General features: G+C 41.6%; 1 protein-coding gene across 1 annotated transcript; it reads right to left on the bottom strand.

Annotated features, from left to right (window-relative positions):
- Nucleotides 1-15,580: 15,580 nt before the first annotated feature.
- On the bottom strand, nucleotides 15,581-17,432 carry LOC130473474 (potassium voltage-gated channel subfamily A member 2). Its single transcript, XM_056845004.1, has one exon. It carries the CDS (start codon nucleotides 17,288-17,290, stop codon nucleotides 15,797-15,799), a length of 1,494 nt encoding a protein of 497 aa, XP_056700982.1. The 5' UTR covers nucleotides 17,291-17,432; the 3' UTR covers nucleotides 15,581-15,796.
- Nucleotides 17,433-18,156: the final 724 nt, after the last annotated feature.

Below are 18,156 nucleotides of genomic sequence, written 5' to 3'. Positions count from 1 at the left end.
AACATTCTGTGTTCCCCAGGTTATACTGAATCCCACAACATGCTGGATATAGTAGAGAAAGCACCCTAAATGCCAGCACTGGTGAACAAAGAAGATTTTGCAATTCATCCATTGCTGCTAGCTGCAGATCTGGCCCACAACACGATCCCTGTATGTAGGTAAAAGGGTTAGGGGAAAGAGACTCCAAGGCAATGAATGGAATAATTAATGGCATCCATTCATTTGTTCCTTTTTCCTATTCAGCTCCATGCTCACATAAATAAAAAGAATTTTTTATTCCATTTGTTTCATTCATTTCCAAATGGAAATCCTACCATTTCCAAATGGAAATCCTACCATTTCCAAATAGAAATCCTACCATAATGGCATCCATTCATTTGTTCCTTTTTCCTATTCAGCCACAGCCTGAAGACCTGAAAAATCCCATGTTTCCTCTCACCATTGCATGACCCTGTCTTCTCCCCTACTTGCACACCTGCTGGGAAGCAGTGGGTTGGAAAGCTGTGGTTGCCTAAAGGTACCAGTATAGATCTCAGCCTTGTGACCTGGCAACTCTTTAGAGTCAGCTTATATTTTCATTCTAAAACTGCTGTTTCTCTTATACACTTTCTACATGCTCTCCCACTTTCTTCCTCTTTTTCTTCTCTGTACATCCATTTTTTCCCTCGCTTGTTAGTCAGTGCAAAGGGGTTGTTCCAAAGGCCTATTCAGACTATAACGAAACCTTCAAGTGGTATCTGTAAGCGATATTGGCCTTTAACCAGAATATGTTTTCCTGTAGTGACATATTATATTTCTATTTGCTGTGGCGAATTGTGCATAAGAAACATCAGAAACCCAGGAGAGCCTCCTGTTAACCAGATGGATTGATATAGTCCAAGTGAAACATACATGGGTTGACTGGTCACATTAAGAGCAACTTTCTTACATATTGGTGTATTGATTTTACTCAGGACAAAATGCATTAACTCCAAATTATGTATTGTTTTTATAATTACATTGAACAACAAAGATTCTTAATTGCAAAATGCAACTTTTAAAAAACATTCAAAATGTCTATGGCCTACAGATATGGGAAAGCAAAGATTTCCCTTTCTCTAAATCAAGAGAAAGGAAAAAGGGAAAGAAAATTCTGAGTTTTGATAGCAACATTGCCCTCGAAGCTTTGATCTCCAAGAACTTACATATTAGGCAAACAATGAGTTTATTTCAACATCTCTAAGATCGTGAGCTACATGTTATAGTACAAAGAGACCACATATTTCGAAGGCCTTGTTGTCCAGTGTTCCTCCCCTGCCTAAACCGCCACTTGTTCCAAATAGACTTATTCAACCTGATGGTCTCCCATTTAGACTGTTCAGAGTTCAACGAATGAGACATGATCCTTCTCAATAAGATGGACCAGTTTCTGATAACTTTATCAGTGCCACATAGACTTTTAGGGCAGATCCGTTGTGCTGACAAATGTGTGTCTCAGAACGAGGACAATAACTACTGAATCACTGCAACATCATGCCTTATGGCTTTGAGCTGACATCATGAGCCGTCCCAGAACACCATGGTCATACAACTGCATGGGTCTATGATGCAATACCGGCAGCAGACTGTTACGTAGGCTTGGATCCTGCCAAATGTTTCTGCGGATAGAAGGTTCCCCCAGGAACAGCCTTTCAGAGGGTATGTTAGGCATCAGAAGGAAAGGGAGGCAAGGAAGTCATTCTCCGTGGGTGGAAATCCTCCCACCCACAGAAATGTTCATCTATATCTAAGCCACAGTAATGACACAAGAAATTGTGGCATGCTGGGGAGAGGAAATGATGCCTCACACAGGCTGCTGCTGTAGCTACATAAATTAATGCTGGTTACTGTTTTATGATGGAAAAGAAAATCTACGATCACGGTTCCCAGAAGCAACTTTATTCTACCACAACGTCTGTTCTAAAGAAAGCAAAGTATCCCCATGGATTTACAAATGAGTTCTGCAAATAACCTGGGCACTTTTCTTTAGAAACGTATTGTAGCTTGTCATAGAACTGATATTGATTTGTTTGTACAGCAGCAAGAACAGTACATTGGCGTGCATCCTGTCATCCTGCTCATCAAAGTTTGAAGCCTTCCTCCATCTTGAAGAGCCTTCCTCCATCTTAAGCGAAGCCTCCTCGGACGGAAATTCTACTTAAGTTGGAAGAAATCTCCTTAGGCTGGAGGAAAATTTCAGACTTTGCTGAGCAGAGTGGTAGGATACAGGCCTCAATTTATTTAATAACCAGTTAGCATTCTTAGAAATTACTGCCTTGAAGCAATTTGTCCCTTTTTTTTTTAATTTGTCACTAGTTAGCCCAGTTAAAAGGAAATTATCCATTAATGGCTTGTCCACTCTGTTGTGACTCCAGGAAGATGAACCTCTTAAGACTTAAGCCAAACATTCTGCCTTGGCCTCCCAACTGTAGCTACTGGCTGAAAAAATTCCATGAGGAGTGAAAAGCACTCTGCACAAGTTCAGAAGCATCATCTGTGTTGGTTCTTAGAGGAGGAATGATTCAGCTTCTGTCCTTTCAAAACAGCATCAGCAAGCTAAACATCAAATTAAGCACTGGGCAACAGTGATTGAAAAGACTTTTATATAATGTGAGGAGCGCTGGATGCAAGAAGGATGAATTCAAAGCCAGAACATAGAGAGTGAGAGTGGAATTTAATGGGAATGGCAGACTTGTTGGGATAATACTCAGGATGAAATATTGTTATTGATGGGTATAGCTTGGCTAGGAAACAGAGACATAAAGAAGCAGTGGAGGAGATGGTGATGCAGCAGATGTTAAAAATTTATGTTTCGTTGATGCCCTACAATCAAGACTAGCACAACTGTTGGATTGTCTTTTACTAAAAATGAAGCAGAAGAAAAAGTAAAGTTACATCATAGTAGATCTTTCCTACAAGTGACCTAAACAAGAAAGGGATTTTTTTAAGCATTTCGTCCATCATTTAAAGAATGTGTGAGCCAGAATTGGTGGTTATGGAATTTCAAACTACCAGCAACTCTGTGAGAATGCTTGCGTCCATATAAATTGAACGTGATCTATGGGCACAGCCCAGAGAAAACTTAAAAATCATTGGTCAAAAGGAAATCAGCAGGGCTTGAGCACCTTTCCCAAGTTACAGGGAGCATTTTTCAGTCTTTAGGGGCATGTCTGCACCAGTCCATTACCCTGTTCAGGAAGCTGGTGCTGGCTGGCCCAGCTGCATGACATCCTCCAGTGGTCTCTTGTCTTGTTTCTTGAATGTCTCTCATAGGGTTGCTAGGTCCCCCTTGGGCACCGGCAGGGGATTTTGGGGTAGGGCTGCCAGCTCCAAGTTGGGAAACTCCTGGAGACTTTGGAATAGAGCCTGGGGCGGATAGGGACCTCAGTGGGGTACAATGCCATGGAGTCCACCCTCCAAAGCATCCATTTTCTCCAGGGGAACTGATCTCTGTAGTCTGGAGATGAGCTGTAATTCCAGGGGATCCCTAGGTCCCATCTGGAGGCTGGCATCCCTAGCCCCTCATCAGCAATGCAAAGCACTATGGCATAAACAGAAAGCGTTTGGTAGCTAAAACAATACAGGAAGGAACTTGGCACGTCACTGAAAAGAGTATTATTGAGTTGCTTTGCATAGAACGTTAGTAGTGCCTTGTGGAAGAAGTATTCACCCTATCATGGGCAGATATTTTATTATGCTCTTCATTTGACCATTGTGCTGCCCCTCCTCCTTCAGAATCAGAAAAATTACTGATTTTTCTAAAATGTACTCATTTACCAGATACCATTCACTAACTAATTACCTTTCCAAATGTATTTGGGAGGGGGTGACAAAGGGTGGGGCGGCCCTCAGCCATGACCTCACTCAAACCTCTGTTTGGCCTGGAGATTATCTCTGGCAAAATACCACCAATTTCATGATCCCATTTTGATGTAGTGGTTAAGAGCAGTGGTTTAGAGCAGTGGGCTCTGACCTGGAGAACCGGTTTGATTCCCCACTCCTCCACATGAGCGGTGGACTCTGATTTGGAGAACTGGGTTTGATTCCCCACTCCTCCACATGAAGCCAGCTGGGTGACCTTGGGCTAGTCACAGCTCTCTTAGAGCTCTCTCTGCCCCACCTACCTCACAGGGTGTCTGTTGTGGGGAGGGGAAGGTAAGATGATTGTAAGCCAGTCTGATTCTTCCTTAAGTGGTAGAAAAAGTCAGGATATAAAAACCTACTCTTCTTCTTCTTCAATCTCTACCTCCAAGTTTTGCTTGCTGTATTGAGGTCCTTGCAGTTTTAATATGTTGTGGGAAGCAGAGCTGTAACTGCACGAATTTAACATTATTCAACCCAGCCTGCAGTCCTAAGAGGAAGAAGAGCTCATGTTTGGGAGGCAACAAAAGACAATCTGACATGAAATTAAATTAAAAAAATGCAGAAATGGTGAAGATGGAATGTTCCAGTAGAAGCACCTGAATAGTAATAGCTTCTTGCACAATAATGCAAACCACTCAGATATTTAGAACTGGGTAGGGGTATCTCTTTCTATCATTGTCAATGCTGTTGAAATCCTCTAAAAGGAACTGTCATAATAACATCAATGAGAACCTAAGGGTCCTGCTTGATCAGACGAGAGGTCCATTTATTCTAGCATCCTGTTTTCCCACAGTGGCCAACCAGAAGCCCCTGGAAGCTTACAAGAAAGACACATAGGCCCAAGCCTCCCCCATGATATTGCTCCCCTATACCTTGTATTCAGTGGTGCAATGCCCCTGAACATGAAGGTTCCATTTAGTCATCATGGCATCATTATCTACAGCTACACAGTCATAACTGCACTGGGAAACAGGAAGGTTAAGTTGTGGATGTGGTGATGGCTGCCAACTCGGAAGTCTTTAAGAGGGAAGTAGACGTGTTCATGGGGGATAGGGCTATCCATGGCTATTAGTCAAAATTAATACTAATCACAATTCATACCTATTCTCTCTAGCATCAGAGGAGCATGCCTATTATATTAGGTGCTGTGGAACACAGGCAGGGTAATGCTGCTGCAGTTGTCTTGTTTAAGGGCTTCCTGGAGGCACCTGGTGGGCCACTGTGTGAACAGACTGCTGGACTTGGTCTGATCCAGCATGGCTTTTCTTATGTTCTTATGAAGTGAACAGTTTCTAATTGTGATGGACTGATACAGTAATTTCTACTGTCTCTGTTTCCCATCAGCAAACAGCTGCAGCAGTATTTCATAATGTATAGGATACCATTGAGCAGACAAGAGTGTTAGGGAAAGACATCATCATAAGGATTCTTTTGAGAATATTAAAAATACATCTGACTTCATCAGCCTGTCAAAAGTTTATTGTTTTGTTGTCACACACAACGTATGTCAAAATGAATTCTCAGCAATATACCTATTTATTTTTAACTGGAGCTGATATTTAAAAAATTGGTGGTACCCTATGAAGAATATATTATGTACACACACGATCAACCAGACAGCAAATGTCCATTTGAGAATATATATATATAATATATATATATGTATGTATGTATGTATATATACATATACACAGATAACTATCCTTATATACAAATAATTTATCCTATTGACAGGGAATATCTCAGCTCCAAGGGTCCAGTCAGGGCTGAGGGCTCCTGTGAATTGTCATTAACAATGAAAAGTACTATACACATTGTGCAATTTAAATACAGCTGGTGTCTAAATTTTTGTCAAGCAAACACATGGTTAAATGACTCGACATTCCCATGAGTTCTCTTTCTTTAGTGTCCTCTCACCATTATTGGTCCGTTCCTCCAGTAACCATGGAAACAAAAGATTCGGTTCCACGGCATCTTTATTATGAGTCCTTCTTGGATTTCCTTTCCTTATTGATTCTCTCAAATTAGGAGAAACACACACTTATTTGATCCAATATCCTTTCTTTTGCATTTCAAGCAATAATTAGTAATATGACTTCGTAGGACATCTGCAATGTCTCAGGTAACAGGGAAGCAGGTGCAGTTGGCTAATTACATTCTTTGCACTCAGTAGAAAACAGCCTTACAAATCTTGAAATAATACACACAGTTCCATTACATATTTACACATACACATAGATTTGGAAATTAAATTATTAATACACAACATTGGACATTTCATAGAAGCCAAAATGTACCCGAGAAGATAGGAACTAAGGAATTCATTTGTCAGCTTAATTTGCCACCTTAAAATGTTTCTTGGTGGACCGAATGGTGAACTGTTACCAGTTCGATAGAGCAGTGGTGCAGCCAAACCAAATCTTTTGTGTTCTAAAACCTGGATCTGCAAAATTATGAGCAGGAGCAATTTAGGAGGAGAAGTTGGGAGAAGACAGCTTTTTGAAATGCGCCTTAGTCTAAAATTCACCTGGGACAGAGGAGTAAGATTAAAGGAATCTTATTTAGTTCTATATAACAGCAGGGATTGAGGGTTAGACGCAAAGGAGTAAAGAGCTCACAACAACAATGAACATTAAAAGCTAGGCAGTATCAGATGTTATGGCAGGGAGTCTTTCCCCTCCCCCTCCATCTTTCCAGCAAGGGCATAGGAATCAAGAAGAAGGCGTGTATACAGATGCAGTTTAGCCTGCAGTACCACAAAGACTGTTGATAGGATAGGGGTGGCAAGAGACAGAAGAGGACACAAATCAAAGGAAAAGAGCCTGATCAGATTCTGACAAAATGGAAAGTGGGGTGCTGGAGTGAAGGCTTTAGAGATACCTGAACATCTAAAAGTGTGCTTTGTGAAACCTATTTGCAGACCCTGCAGTATGGGACTGTGAGCAGCATCAAGCATTAGGGGAGGGGTGGCTCTTTTGAGTCTTGTGCTTGAAAGAGGGCCTTACCCTGTGAGCCCAGCTCATCATAACGTTTAGAAGGGTGTGTTTGCCCATTGTAGTAAAAACACCAAATAATCTTGTGACACCTTAAATACTATCAAAGTCATTGTGGCAGAAGCTTTTGAGGGTAACAAAATGGGCTCCAGCTCGCAAATGTTTTTGCCATAATACATTTGGTAAACATCTTTGCACAAGAGAGAATCAACGTGTATGAACTGCTGGAGAGAAAGAAAAAACAACAACAGGAGGAGGTGTGCTGATTATTAAAATGGGATTGTCTCTTCCTCCTATAGTGCTCTGGGAATCGTGAGGAATGCCAGGTATCATCCTACAGCTGCCAATCTATAGCACTAAAAGCCTTCTCCTCTATCTTGGCAGGATGTGGGATGTAGAAAGCTAACATGGTACTCAGGGTAATTGCGTTGCTGGACCCTGAGAACTCCCATGGCCTTGTAGTAAATGCATCCCTCTCCACTGCCTTCCTCCTGCTCCTTTTCACTGAAACTGGGCACCTGGCCCTTAAAACTGCACTGAGCTTCAGTGTGCTACTGAGAAATTTCTAGGTCCATTCCTCTGTCTCCAGTTCAGTGGCCATTTTGTTAACAGTGCTACAAGTAGAGTGGAAGGCAACCCAGGATACTTCCGTTTTTATGGACCCGTGAAAGCGACGTTTAAATTGGAAAGGTGCACTGCCAACAAACAAATGCCTTAGCTCGTAATTTGGCTTCACCTGCATAGTAACATAAATACTAGCGATGGGTCCAAACTGCAGACTTCAGATCCAGTTTAGAGTTCACACAAGGCCCAAGGGGGATTTGGTTTCACTTATTTGAGAAAAGGGAGAAGGGATATCAGTACATTTCTTCAATGTTTGAGAGTGCAGAGTGTCATGTTTCAGTCCATTTAACCTTGTAAAAGCAACTGGATCTGTTGAGAGATTTGGGCCCTTCTCTAGTGTATTGCAAAGCAAACTCCAGAAAGGCTAGGAGATTTCAGTAGAAAATTCAGTAGCTGATCCATGAATGATTTGATTACAAAGCATGACCTTTCTTGAACTAGTTCCCATTCTATCTTTTACTTTTCTTATATGTTTATGTATAAATCCTCATGCTGCATGCTCTTAACACCATTCTAGGTATAGCACAGTGTTATGCAGGCTATAGAATACAATGCAGAAGATAGCTGCAGAGATATGTACACCTATATACATTTCTAACAGCTGTTATGATTTGATGGAAGTTGACCAGTTCATCATGTGTCTAACCTTAGTAGGTATTTTTAGTCTCTTTTATGTGCATTTGGGTGGCCGGGTTATTTTTCCTGTTTTTTAATTATTTAAATGTCCTGCATCATCAAGTTAGAAAGTCAGTTTTTAATTCGATCTCCACTACTGATTCTTTCTGTGGCCCTGGGAAAGTTACTACATGCCCCCTGGTAATTCTTAAAGTTTAAAGTAGCTACTAAGCATTTATTTTGATGATTACTGAATATGGGCCCCAATACAATTTGATCTTCATCTCACAGTTCTGCAAGTCCCTAATCAAAGGCAACACTACGATATCCAGGTCACATCTTATGTGGCTCATCATGTCACAGGCAATATCCAACCTAAGGGGTATACACAATGCTCTTGTATCCATATTCCACACACAACCCCAATCACAATCAATTAATTTTTCTAGTGGAAGAATTACATTTTTTCCAGGTACAAAATGCAACAAACCTAGTGCTGGCAAAATGCAGCAACTCACAACATCAGCTTAACCTGGGCAAGTGGGAACCCATCTGGCCTATGAATACCAAAAGGAGCAGTAAGAGCACATTTATTGAACTAAAAGGTGATTGTCCTGAAGGGTTCTAAGTCACGTGTGTCCTATATTCAGCTTGGTGGGTCTCCAGTCACTCAACCCTTTTCTAAGCTTTCATTTTAAAAAAGCCCTCTAGATTTCACTGTTGGAGAGATCAGACAAAAAATGTGAAAGTCACCTGATGTCAAGCCAAAAGATATTAACTGAATCTTATCCATTCTTTATTGCCAACAATAGGGAAGCCTGTCATCTGACTGGCAAGCAAAAGAAGCAGCAAAGAATCTTTCTGTCCTATACACTGGCATGTGCAGGACGGGGCAGGGTTTCCCTTTGCTTGTCAACTGCAGTGGTGATTTTGACCCCACACCTTAGGAAGCATGAAGGAAGAGCCAGACAATTCATGGTATCAGCAGCTACAGTGGCCAAAACAAAATTAAGGGGATGAGTCCAACAGCTAGTTTTAAGTATCAACAAAACCACACATGGAGTCATTCAGGGTTTAGCCATGGAACCTTTGTTGAAGGTCAAAACGCAGCTTTGAAAAATGTAGAAAATGAAAAAATAAAGAAGGGTGCCTCAGAACACCTTTCTTCAAACATCCAGGTTTCCAGGCAACTCTGTAACTGTTCTGGTACTGTACACAAAACCACATTAGGAAAGGAATGCCCCAGGCCCAAGAGATTTAGACAATGTAAAGGCATACGAAGCCCTTACCACAAATTCAGAAGCAGAGCTCAGAGTAGCCTTAGATACTCAGACCTCTTGGACTGTCGTACATTCCATTCACCAACCAAGTCCTTTTTTCCTCTTTCCTTTTCCCACCCCTATTTCAGCCCACCTTATTTTATCCAATCCATGTATTACTGTCTGATTTATCAGGGTAGATGTTTGGGTTCTAGACACAAGAGCACACATCTGATCTCTTGGCTGAAACACAAACAAGGCCTGCTAATCTAGCATATCCAAGTTACATATTCCTAATTTACAAAAGCTTTTTGATTGTGCAAGACCTTCTGGGTTCATATTCTCCTCTTCTGTTATATAGCATTCACCCTACCAGTTGCCCAAATAGCCAAAGCTGCCATTTTTTTCTGGAATGTCATTCAGGGTGAGGCAAGAGGCTTTCCATACATGATCTCAGGATTGTTTATTGAATGTTTATTGAATGCCATTGTTTATTGAATGTCCCTCACATTTTGTTGCTTTATGTTTATCTAGTGTATACATGAAACGGGTCATCCCTGGGTAGTATTAGAATGGGAGACCTCCAAGGTTTACCAGGGTCTCTATGCAAAGGAGGGCAATGGCAAACCACTTCTGTTAGTCTCTTGCCTTGAAAACCCCACTGGGTCGCCATAGGTCAGCTGCAACTTGATGGCACTTTACACACTTGCATGCAATGTGCCCTCAATCCTGAATAACCTCCCTCAAAGTCACATACATGAATTAGCAGCTAAATTGCTGGATACTGCATGGGCAAATCGGATATCCCCATGGTGAAAGGAAGCCCTGCCTTTCTTATTTCTGCATTCATCATTATGTTCCAGCCTTACCATCTGCTTCTTCCCACCTGTTGTGGTCTGCAGTTTCAGCTCTGCACCACAACACTCTGGCAAGGTACAAGCAGTTAAACTGTGGTGGGGTTAGGATGGTGACTCCCTGCTGCTCTGAAGCTGTTAACCTTACTTAGATATCACATAGGCCCCAACGAGATCCTGATCCAAATCATGCATAAATCTTAAATCTGACCTTGGGAGGGAAATCTATATCCATTACAGTTTCTCTTGGCTTTCTTTCTCACCACCCTCACAAGACATCTCATTACAAACCCTCTCTTCCTGTCTAGAATCAATATTTCGGCATCTCATCATTAAGCAACAACTTATATTCAAACTAGGCAATTTAGATCTCCTAGGTGTAAAGCTGCCAGCCTTTTTGTTTGTTTGTTTTGCAGTTTGCAATGGTCAATGGGGACTGAAGTCCACAGAGTATCTTGCTTTGGTCTCTGTCAGGCATAGGTCCGTTCTGATACTGGCACTGGTGATATGCCCCGCATAGGGTCTGTCTTAGCAACAGTAGAAGACAAATGCAGGCCCCACGTCTGGCATCTCAACCTTACAATACATGACAGTATCGTCAGGATTTGGTTCTTGTATTTTTAATCCTTCCAGGGTGCAGGAAGATATTAGCCTGATCAAGCACAGATACTTTTGCAAAGTCACTGAGCTGCCACCTCAAGGCTAAGACAGACCCAATGCGGGCATATTCCCAGTGCCAGTAAACACCAGCAGGACTTGTTACCAGTGTTTCTCTGTGATATACGGGCATAGGGCTTAGTCACCATCCTAAACTCTTTTGAGACTGGGCTTAGCCTTAGGATAGTTCCTTAGGATAGTGCCTGAGCTGCCCTGGAATAGAACATTAGCCCATGAACCTAGTTAAGAATAATGTTTTAGAAGGAAGGTTGCCAACCTCCAGGTAATAGCTGGAGATCTGCTATTACAACTGATCTCCAGCTGATAGAGATCAGATCACCTGGAGAAAATGGCTGCTTTGGCAATTGGCAATTGGCATTGAAGTCCCTCCCCTGTATGGCATTGAAGTCCCTCCCATCCCCAAACCCCGTCTTCCTCAGGCTCTGCCCCAAAAAACTCCCATTGGTAGCAAAGAGGGACCTGGCAACCCTATTTATAAGTTCAGAGCCCTCTAACTAGATTCAGGTCATTGCTGCTATGCATGGAATAGATAGGAAACCATCAACCGAAATGGTGTTTTACTCCAAACCTGCTGGTTCACAGGACCTGCTATGCAAAAAGAAGGTCTACTCCACAGCTCCTGCCAACTACTGTTCTTGACCAGCCACCCATATTTTCTAGTTAGACCTCTTCAAAAAAAATTCTTCTATGAAAGCTTCATAGAATCATAGAGTTGGAAGGGACCACCAGGATCAACTAGTCCAGCCCCCTGCACAACGCAGGAAATTAACAACTACCTCCCCCAACCCCTACTCCATGCCCAGAAGATGGCCAAGATGCCCTCCCTCTCATGATCTGCCTAAGGTCATAGAATCAGCATTGCTGACAGATGGCCATCTAGCCTCTGCTTAAAAACCTCCAGGGAAGAAGCGCTTACCACCTCCCAAGGAAGCCAGTTCCACTGAGGAACCACTCTAACTCTTAGAAAATTCTTCCTAATGTCTAGACTGATGTCTTCCTCTAGCCAGTGCTTTGTAGGGGAACAAACTTTTCTGCCACTGGTCTGAAAGTAAGTTCTCATGCTCCCTCACTCCTAGGATATCCCTTCACCTTTTCTTATTATAGAAGCTGTTTCTTTTTTTGGGAGGGAAACATACTGGATTTGAGCTATTGCACTTGTAAACACACCAGTTTCTTCTACTAATTTTATGTTAAGGCTCCTCTTTTTGGAAGGCACGTTTTTGGGTACGCTGTGGCTCAATTATTATGAATGTGCGATTGCAATTGCAAACATTTCAATATTATTTTAGATGGGGGGGGGGAATCCAAAATCTGAAATTGCAAGAGGAAGAAAGGGAAATACATGAAAACAAGGTAATGAGCCACTGTACTAATACATGACATTAAATAAAATGGGACATGTGCTGGTTTAGTATCCAACCTAATGAAAGAGAGCAGCAGTAACACTCTGCACAAGAATTCCCCACTCAAGAGTGCTAAATGTCATTATTATTACCCTAGAATGAGTACAGCTAGCATAAATAGCAACAACTACTATTGAAGTCAGTTGGCTGAACTCTGGGCCAGCTGGTCTCTGGAGCTGCACAGATTCTAACCCATAATTACATGAGAATTATGCCCAGCGAGAGCCCCTGAAGTAACCCCTACCCCCATGCATTTTTTGCATAGACAATTGCCTTCATCTCCAGGACAGGCAATCTGTCCTGTGTAGATCATTAACCTAGTGTATTTATTCCTTTACATACATGGAGGGGTGGAGAGAAGAGACGGAATATTTTTAGCAGTGGCTTAAGGCAATAGGACAGATTATTCCATCCCTGCTCACTGCAGTGAAAGATATTCCAAAATTAGCCATTTAAATTCATGGCATACTTGGAGAGCAAGTAATTAGAGATGTAATGCCAAGCTGTTCCTTTGTCAGCATTCTACAATAATGGTCCAAGGCACTATGACGTAAGGTGGGCCTAATCCTGTGATGCAAACTGCAGTACTGCTGATTAGGTGATAGTTAAGCCTCCCAAATCAGAACAATCATGACATTTTCTTTTGTTACTTTTGGGGGAAGTCATCATTTATTTTCTGGCTCTTTCTAGCACACATTGCAATTGATAACAAAGAAGTTGCCTTTTTTGGAATGAAAAAGAAAGACAGAATGGCCTAAATTTTATCACTAGAATATAATTACGCGTTTTAGGGAAATCTTGACATCGTTAGATCCATGTTAAAATTGTGAGAGTTGGTTTCCCTGCAATGTGTGTAGAATCAAAATAAACCCAGCACAAAGAACCAGCTCTGGAGGAATAGCTTACATTCCTTTTCAAATAGAGTTGTTGTGAATGATATATTGGCCCCTTTGTACAAACAGATTTCCTCCAGGGCCAAGTCACACAGCAAAACTGGGTTCTTGAGGAATATGGACAGAGTGGAGCACGAAGTAAAGCAGTCAAGTGATTGCTTCAGCATGCAACTCTCTCGTAGCTCAATCGAGGTGTTCCACACCACAGCCAAACTGCTGAAAGTAAGGTGCAGCAACAGTAAGTGAGCTGCTTGCAAGCAGCCTGTGTTAGTATAACAACGGCAGTCACTTTACCACACACCAAACTGCTCAGATCCATCCAGTTCACATTCTCAACATGCCAACTTGGTCTGTTGAGTAGGCTGTTGCAAGGCATTCATCCCTGTTAATATAAGATCAGGACCAATCAGCAAGATGCCCTGAGTCATACTCGCAAGGGCCAATGAAACTTCATTTGCAATAGTTTGGAACAATTTCAAAGTGCCTATAGATCTGGATTTTAAAAAAATGATAATTTAATGATAATTTCAAGGACATATATACCCAGTATGTTTAGATATTGTTAAGAGGCACTGGGTAGTGGTAAGGCGTCTCCATGGCAGCCTGAAGATCAAACCTACCATCAGCAAAAAGCAGGAAACAAGAAGAAGGGGATTAACTTGCAACCCTCGTTCTTCCGATAGTCCTACTGATTTCAAAAGCTGTTTTCCTGGGATGCTGATAGCAGAGTGGGACTGTACTGAGCTACTATCATGCCTCTTGAGAGTTGAAGCAGCAACATCAACAGAGTGCCAAGCCAGGATGTCAGTCCATGAATTTCAAGAGCAGTCTTTTGGCCAGTACTTTTGCCTCATTGAATCAAAACAAGTAACCCAATTCTGAAATGTGAGAATGGCCAGATTTTGCTACCACTTTTTACACTTTAGCATTTTCAACAGATTTAATGGCTTAGGCAGAATATAGGCTCTTTGTCTCTTTTACTCTCAGCTGCAGAATGTTGTCTGCTCTGCATAACAACAACACCCCAGTGGAAACCTTAACTCCTAAGTCATGCATTGCACGTATTCACACACAGCCACCTCCTCAGCTTCTGTAACCAACTTGTACAGCTCTGTTAATTTCCACTTCCAGAGGATAAATTTGCCTGTACCTGAATAAGTAACCTTGGTCTGACATTATTGCATACACCCCTACACACCCAGAAGATGCACTAAAGAGTTCAAGGTAGATCCAGTGCAAGACAACATAGTTTGGAGAATCAAAAGGTCAATAGCACTCTGTACCTTGACACATTAGCTGTGATTCTCAAGCTGCCTATACTTTGCAGCACTATGAGTGTTCTCTGTTGGCTCCAGTCTTACGTGTATGAATATCAAAAGTTTGCTTAACATTTGCTTAATTGTATCATCTAGAGATCCTTAACTCGCAATTATGTCTGATGGTTCTGTCATTTTGGTCAGCTGTAGATCTCTGCATGCGATACCAAGATTAACGAATTACCAGTTACTCCCTTCATGCTGAAGACAGGTGCATACTCTTCATAGCACCTTCTCAGGCTTGTGTACACATGCCGGAAAACACATGGGGCGTCTGCCTTGCTTATCGAATTTGTGCTTGGCACTCATCCTTCCTCAGCCCATTGCCCCCTTTTTTTCCCTTTTATTGTCCATGAATCTCCTTCAAGCCACCAGAGAATCTAGAAACACTATAAACAGGAATACTCTATGGTCTACTTAAGAAAATAGATATATTTGGGGTATTAAATATTAAGATCCATGCAACAAATATCCATGCAGCTGTACTGTAATACTGGTTACATTTCACTGCAGTATAAATATATTCTAGGCCACAGCTTAGTTGCTCCAGCATTTGAAACAGGATGCTTTTCAGTTCTGAATACATAAGTGACCCTCCCCAACCAGCAAAAATACATGTGTTATTTTTGAAAAAATAATAATGTCTCCAGGCTCTTGATGTATCTCTACCAAAGCAACAGAAAATGTCCTACTAAACAGTCCCCCTCCCCCACCCTCACAAGCCTCACACTGACATGCTGCAGTAGATGAATCCAATGCAGCATTTTGGTTCAGAAGCAAAACCCTGCATGAGATATTCTCCCTTTGGCATTTCTGATCTGGAAATTTGAGCCTTGAAGTAATTTGGATGGATGTCCCATCAGTTAAACTATGCATGACCTTTTGTATGATTGGAAGCTAGATGTATAGCTGCATACTATTTCCTGGGATATTTTTGCATGGACTGAATTCTATTAAATGTAATGTACCTAGCTGGCATTTGTTAGTTTTTGTTTACATGGGAAGGTTTTTTCTCTCTCTCAAATGCCTTTCATTTGATATTGTTACATATTTTTGCCTTAAATGCTCCATGGAAACCCAGAAGTCTGCAATGGAAAAAGATTGCATGAAAGCTTATTGAGCATCAAATGTTAAAAAGAGTCACTTACACAACTATTGCTTTCCATGCAGAACCAATACACGTTGTAGAACATATTGTATTAACTACAATGCAAGGTATTATGCAACATCTGCAATTGTTCCACTTGAGTCTTAAATATTAGGTTGTTTTTTTAATTAACTAGACGTCAGTTAGCATTTTGGTTATATTAACATAGTTTGTGTTAGCTAGGGTGCAATTTGCTGTTTTCAAGTTCTCCTCTCTAAAGTCCTCGTTACTGTTATTCACACCTTCTTGTATCTCCATATAATCAGACTTACTAATAGTGGAGGCACTTCTGCTTTTCTTTAGGTCAGGGGAAGAAGGGATCTTTGGGCAGCTGGTGACTTGCAAGTATTGAGCTTGCTCCTCTCCCTCTGTCTCACGGTGATAGAAGTAGTTGAAATTGGACACTATAACCGGCACTGGTAAGGCAATTGTTAATACACCTGCAATGGCACACAAGGAACCAACTATTTTTCCCCCTATGGTGGTGGGAACCATGTCTCCATAGCCAACTGTTGTCATGGAAACCACTGCCCACCAAAAAGCATCAGGAATGCTGGGAAACTGAGATTCGCTCTCATCAGCCTCTGCGAAGTAGACGGCGCTGGAGAACAGGATGACACCAATGAAGAGGAAAAATATCAAGAGGCCCAGTTCCCTCATGCTGGCCTTAAGGGTTTGTCCCAGGATCTGCAATCCTTTGGAATGTCTGGAGAGTTTGAAGATCCTAAACACCCTCACCAGACGGATCACTCGAAGGATGGCTAGAGACATTGCCTGTTGGCCTTGTTGGCCATCTTCTGGTTTCTCAGCCAGTTCTGTTCCAAGCGTGATGAAGTAAGGGATGATAGCTACAATGTCAATGATGTTCATGATGTTGGTAAAAAACCCAGCTTTGCTGGGGCAGGCAAAGAATCTCACCAAGAATTCAAAAGAGAACCAAATTATGCAGAGAGTCTCTACTATAAAGAAAGGGTCTGTAAAAGAGGTTTGCTGATGATGAGACCCAAAAGTGCTATTGGAATAATGGCTTGGACTGCTACCAGGCATGTCTTCGTTCTCATCCCGGAACACAGGCAAAGTTTCCAGGCAAAAGCTTACAATTGAGATCAAAATGACCATGACAGAGACAATTGCTATAATCCTGGCTGGCCCAGAGCTTTCTGGGTACTCAAACAGCAGCCAAACTTGTCTCTGAAACTCATTCTCTGGTAAAGGCCGTTCTTCTTCTTTGATGTAACCTTCATCCTCCCGGAACATCTCCATAGCTTCTTCCCCAAGTTCATAAAACCTTATCTCTTCTGAGAAAATGTCTAAGGGCACATTAACAGGCCGCCTCAGTCTGCCACCGGATTGGTAGTAGTACAAAATGGCATCAAAGCTGGGTCGGTTTCGGTCAAAGAAATACTCATTCCGGAGAGGATCGAAATACCGCATTCTCTTTTTAGGATCTCCTAACAAGGTATCTGGAAACTGAGCAAGTGTCTTCAGCTGGGTTTCAAACCGCAGTCCTGAGATGTTAATGACCACCCGTTCGCAACATTCATGATCGGCTTCTGGGTTATAGGTGTCCTGAGGATGACCAGGCAAAGCTGCTTCATCTGTTGGGTCTCCAGTAGCAACTGTCATATTTATACCTTTAATCTAAACTTTTCGGAATGTCTGGCGGTAGGGCAAGGTTCAAGGGGAGTCTAATATCTGTTGTGAGGGTCAGCACATTGGCTTGGAAGTGGCTCATGAAAACATGAAGAGAGAATCATAAAAGTCTGTCCTGCTGAAAAAAGAAAGAATAATGAGAGTAGTTTCCTTCTCTTTCTTAACAACATATACACTTACATACATTGCCTTTCAGTGGCTCGAAAACTCTGATTTCACCATGTTGTGCCATATAGGAAATCTTTAAAGACACAAAAAGAAATGACAAAAAGTTTTTCAATGACAAAATTGTATCTTGTTTTTCGTAGCCAGCACAGTTTATTTAAAACTTTGGAATGCCCAGACTTCATTTTGGCACTTAAAGAGTTAAGATTTACAGTGGCATCATCAGAGAATTAAGCAATAACCTCTAGGAATACCTTGGTAGCTAGCTCAGATTTAAATATTACTGTCTGGTGCTTCAAACAGCATACCTCATGTTATAACATGCTGCATTATACATTTTATCCTCAAGTTTTGCAGTCCAGTCTTCCGCTTTCCTTCCCCCATTCTCTCCCCCTTCCCGTTTTTCATTTGCAGTTGCTATCTCTGCTATCATTCATTTCTGCATTCCTGTGCTGAGGCTCTTCTTTAATTGTATAAGGAATAATAGCAAATTAAAAACAAACTGCATTACCTGAAGCATAACTTGTGTGTGTGTGTGGGGGGGTGTCTGACTATCTGACCTTACAGAGGAAGGCTTCCAAAGATCCCAGAAGTTCCTCTTTCAAAAAGAAAGAAAGAAAGAAAGAAAGAAAGAAAGAAAGAAAGAAAGAAAGAAAGAAAGAAAGAAAGAAAGA

Source organism: Euleptes europaea, chromosome 2, assembly GCF_029931775.1.
Source record: "Euleptes europaea isolate rEulEur1 chromosome 2, rEulEur1.hap1, whole genome shotgun sequence".
Lineage (NCBI taxonomy): Eukaryota > Metazoa > Chordata > Lepidosauria > Squamata > Sphaerodactylidae > Euleptes > Euleptes europaea.
Note: the sequence above shows the minus strand (reverse complement) of the source record. Positions and strands in the feature narration are given on the sequence as shown.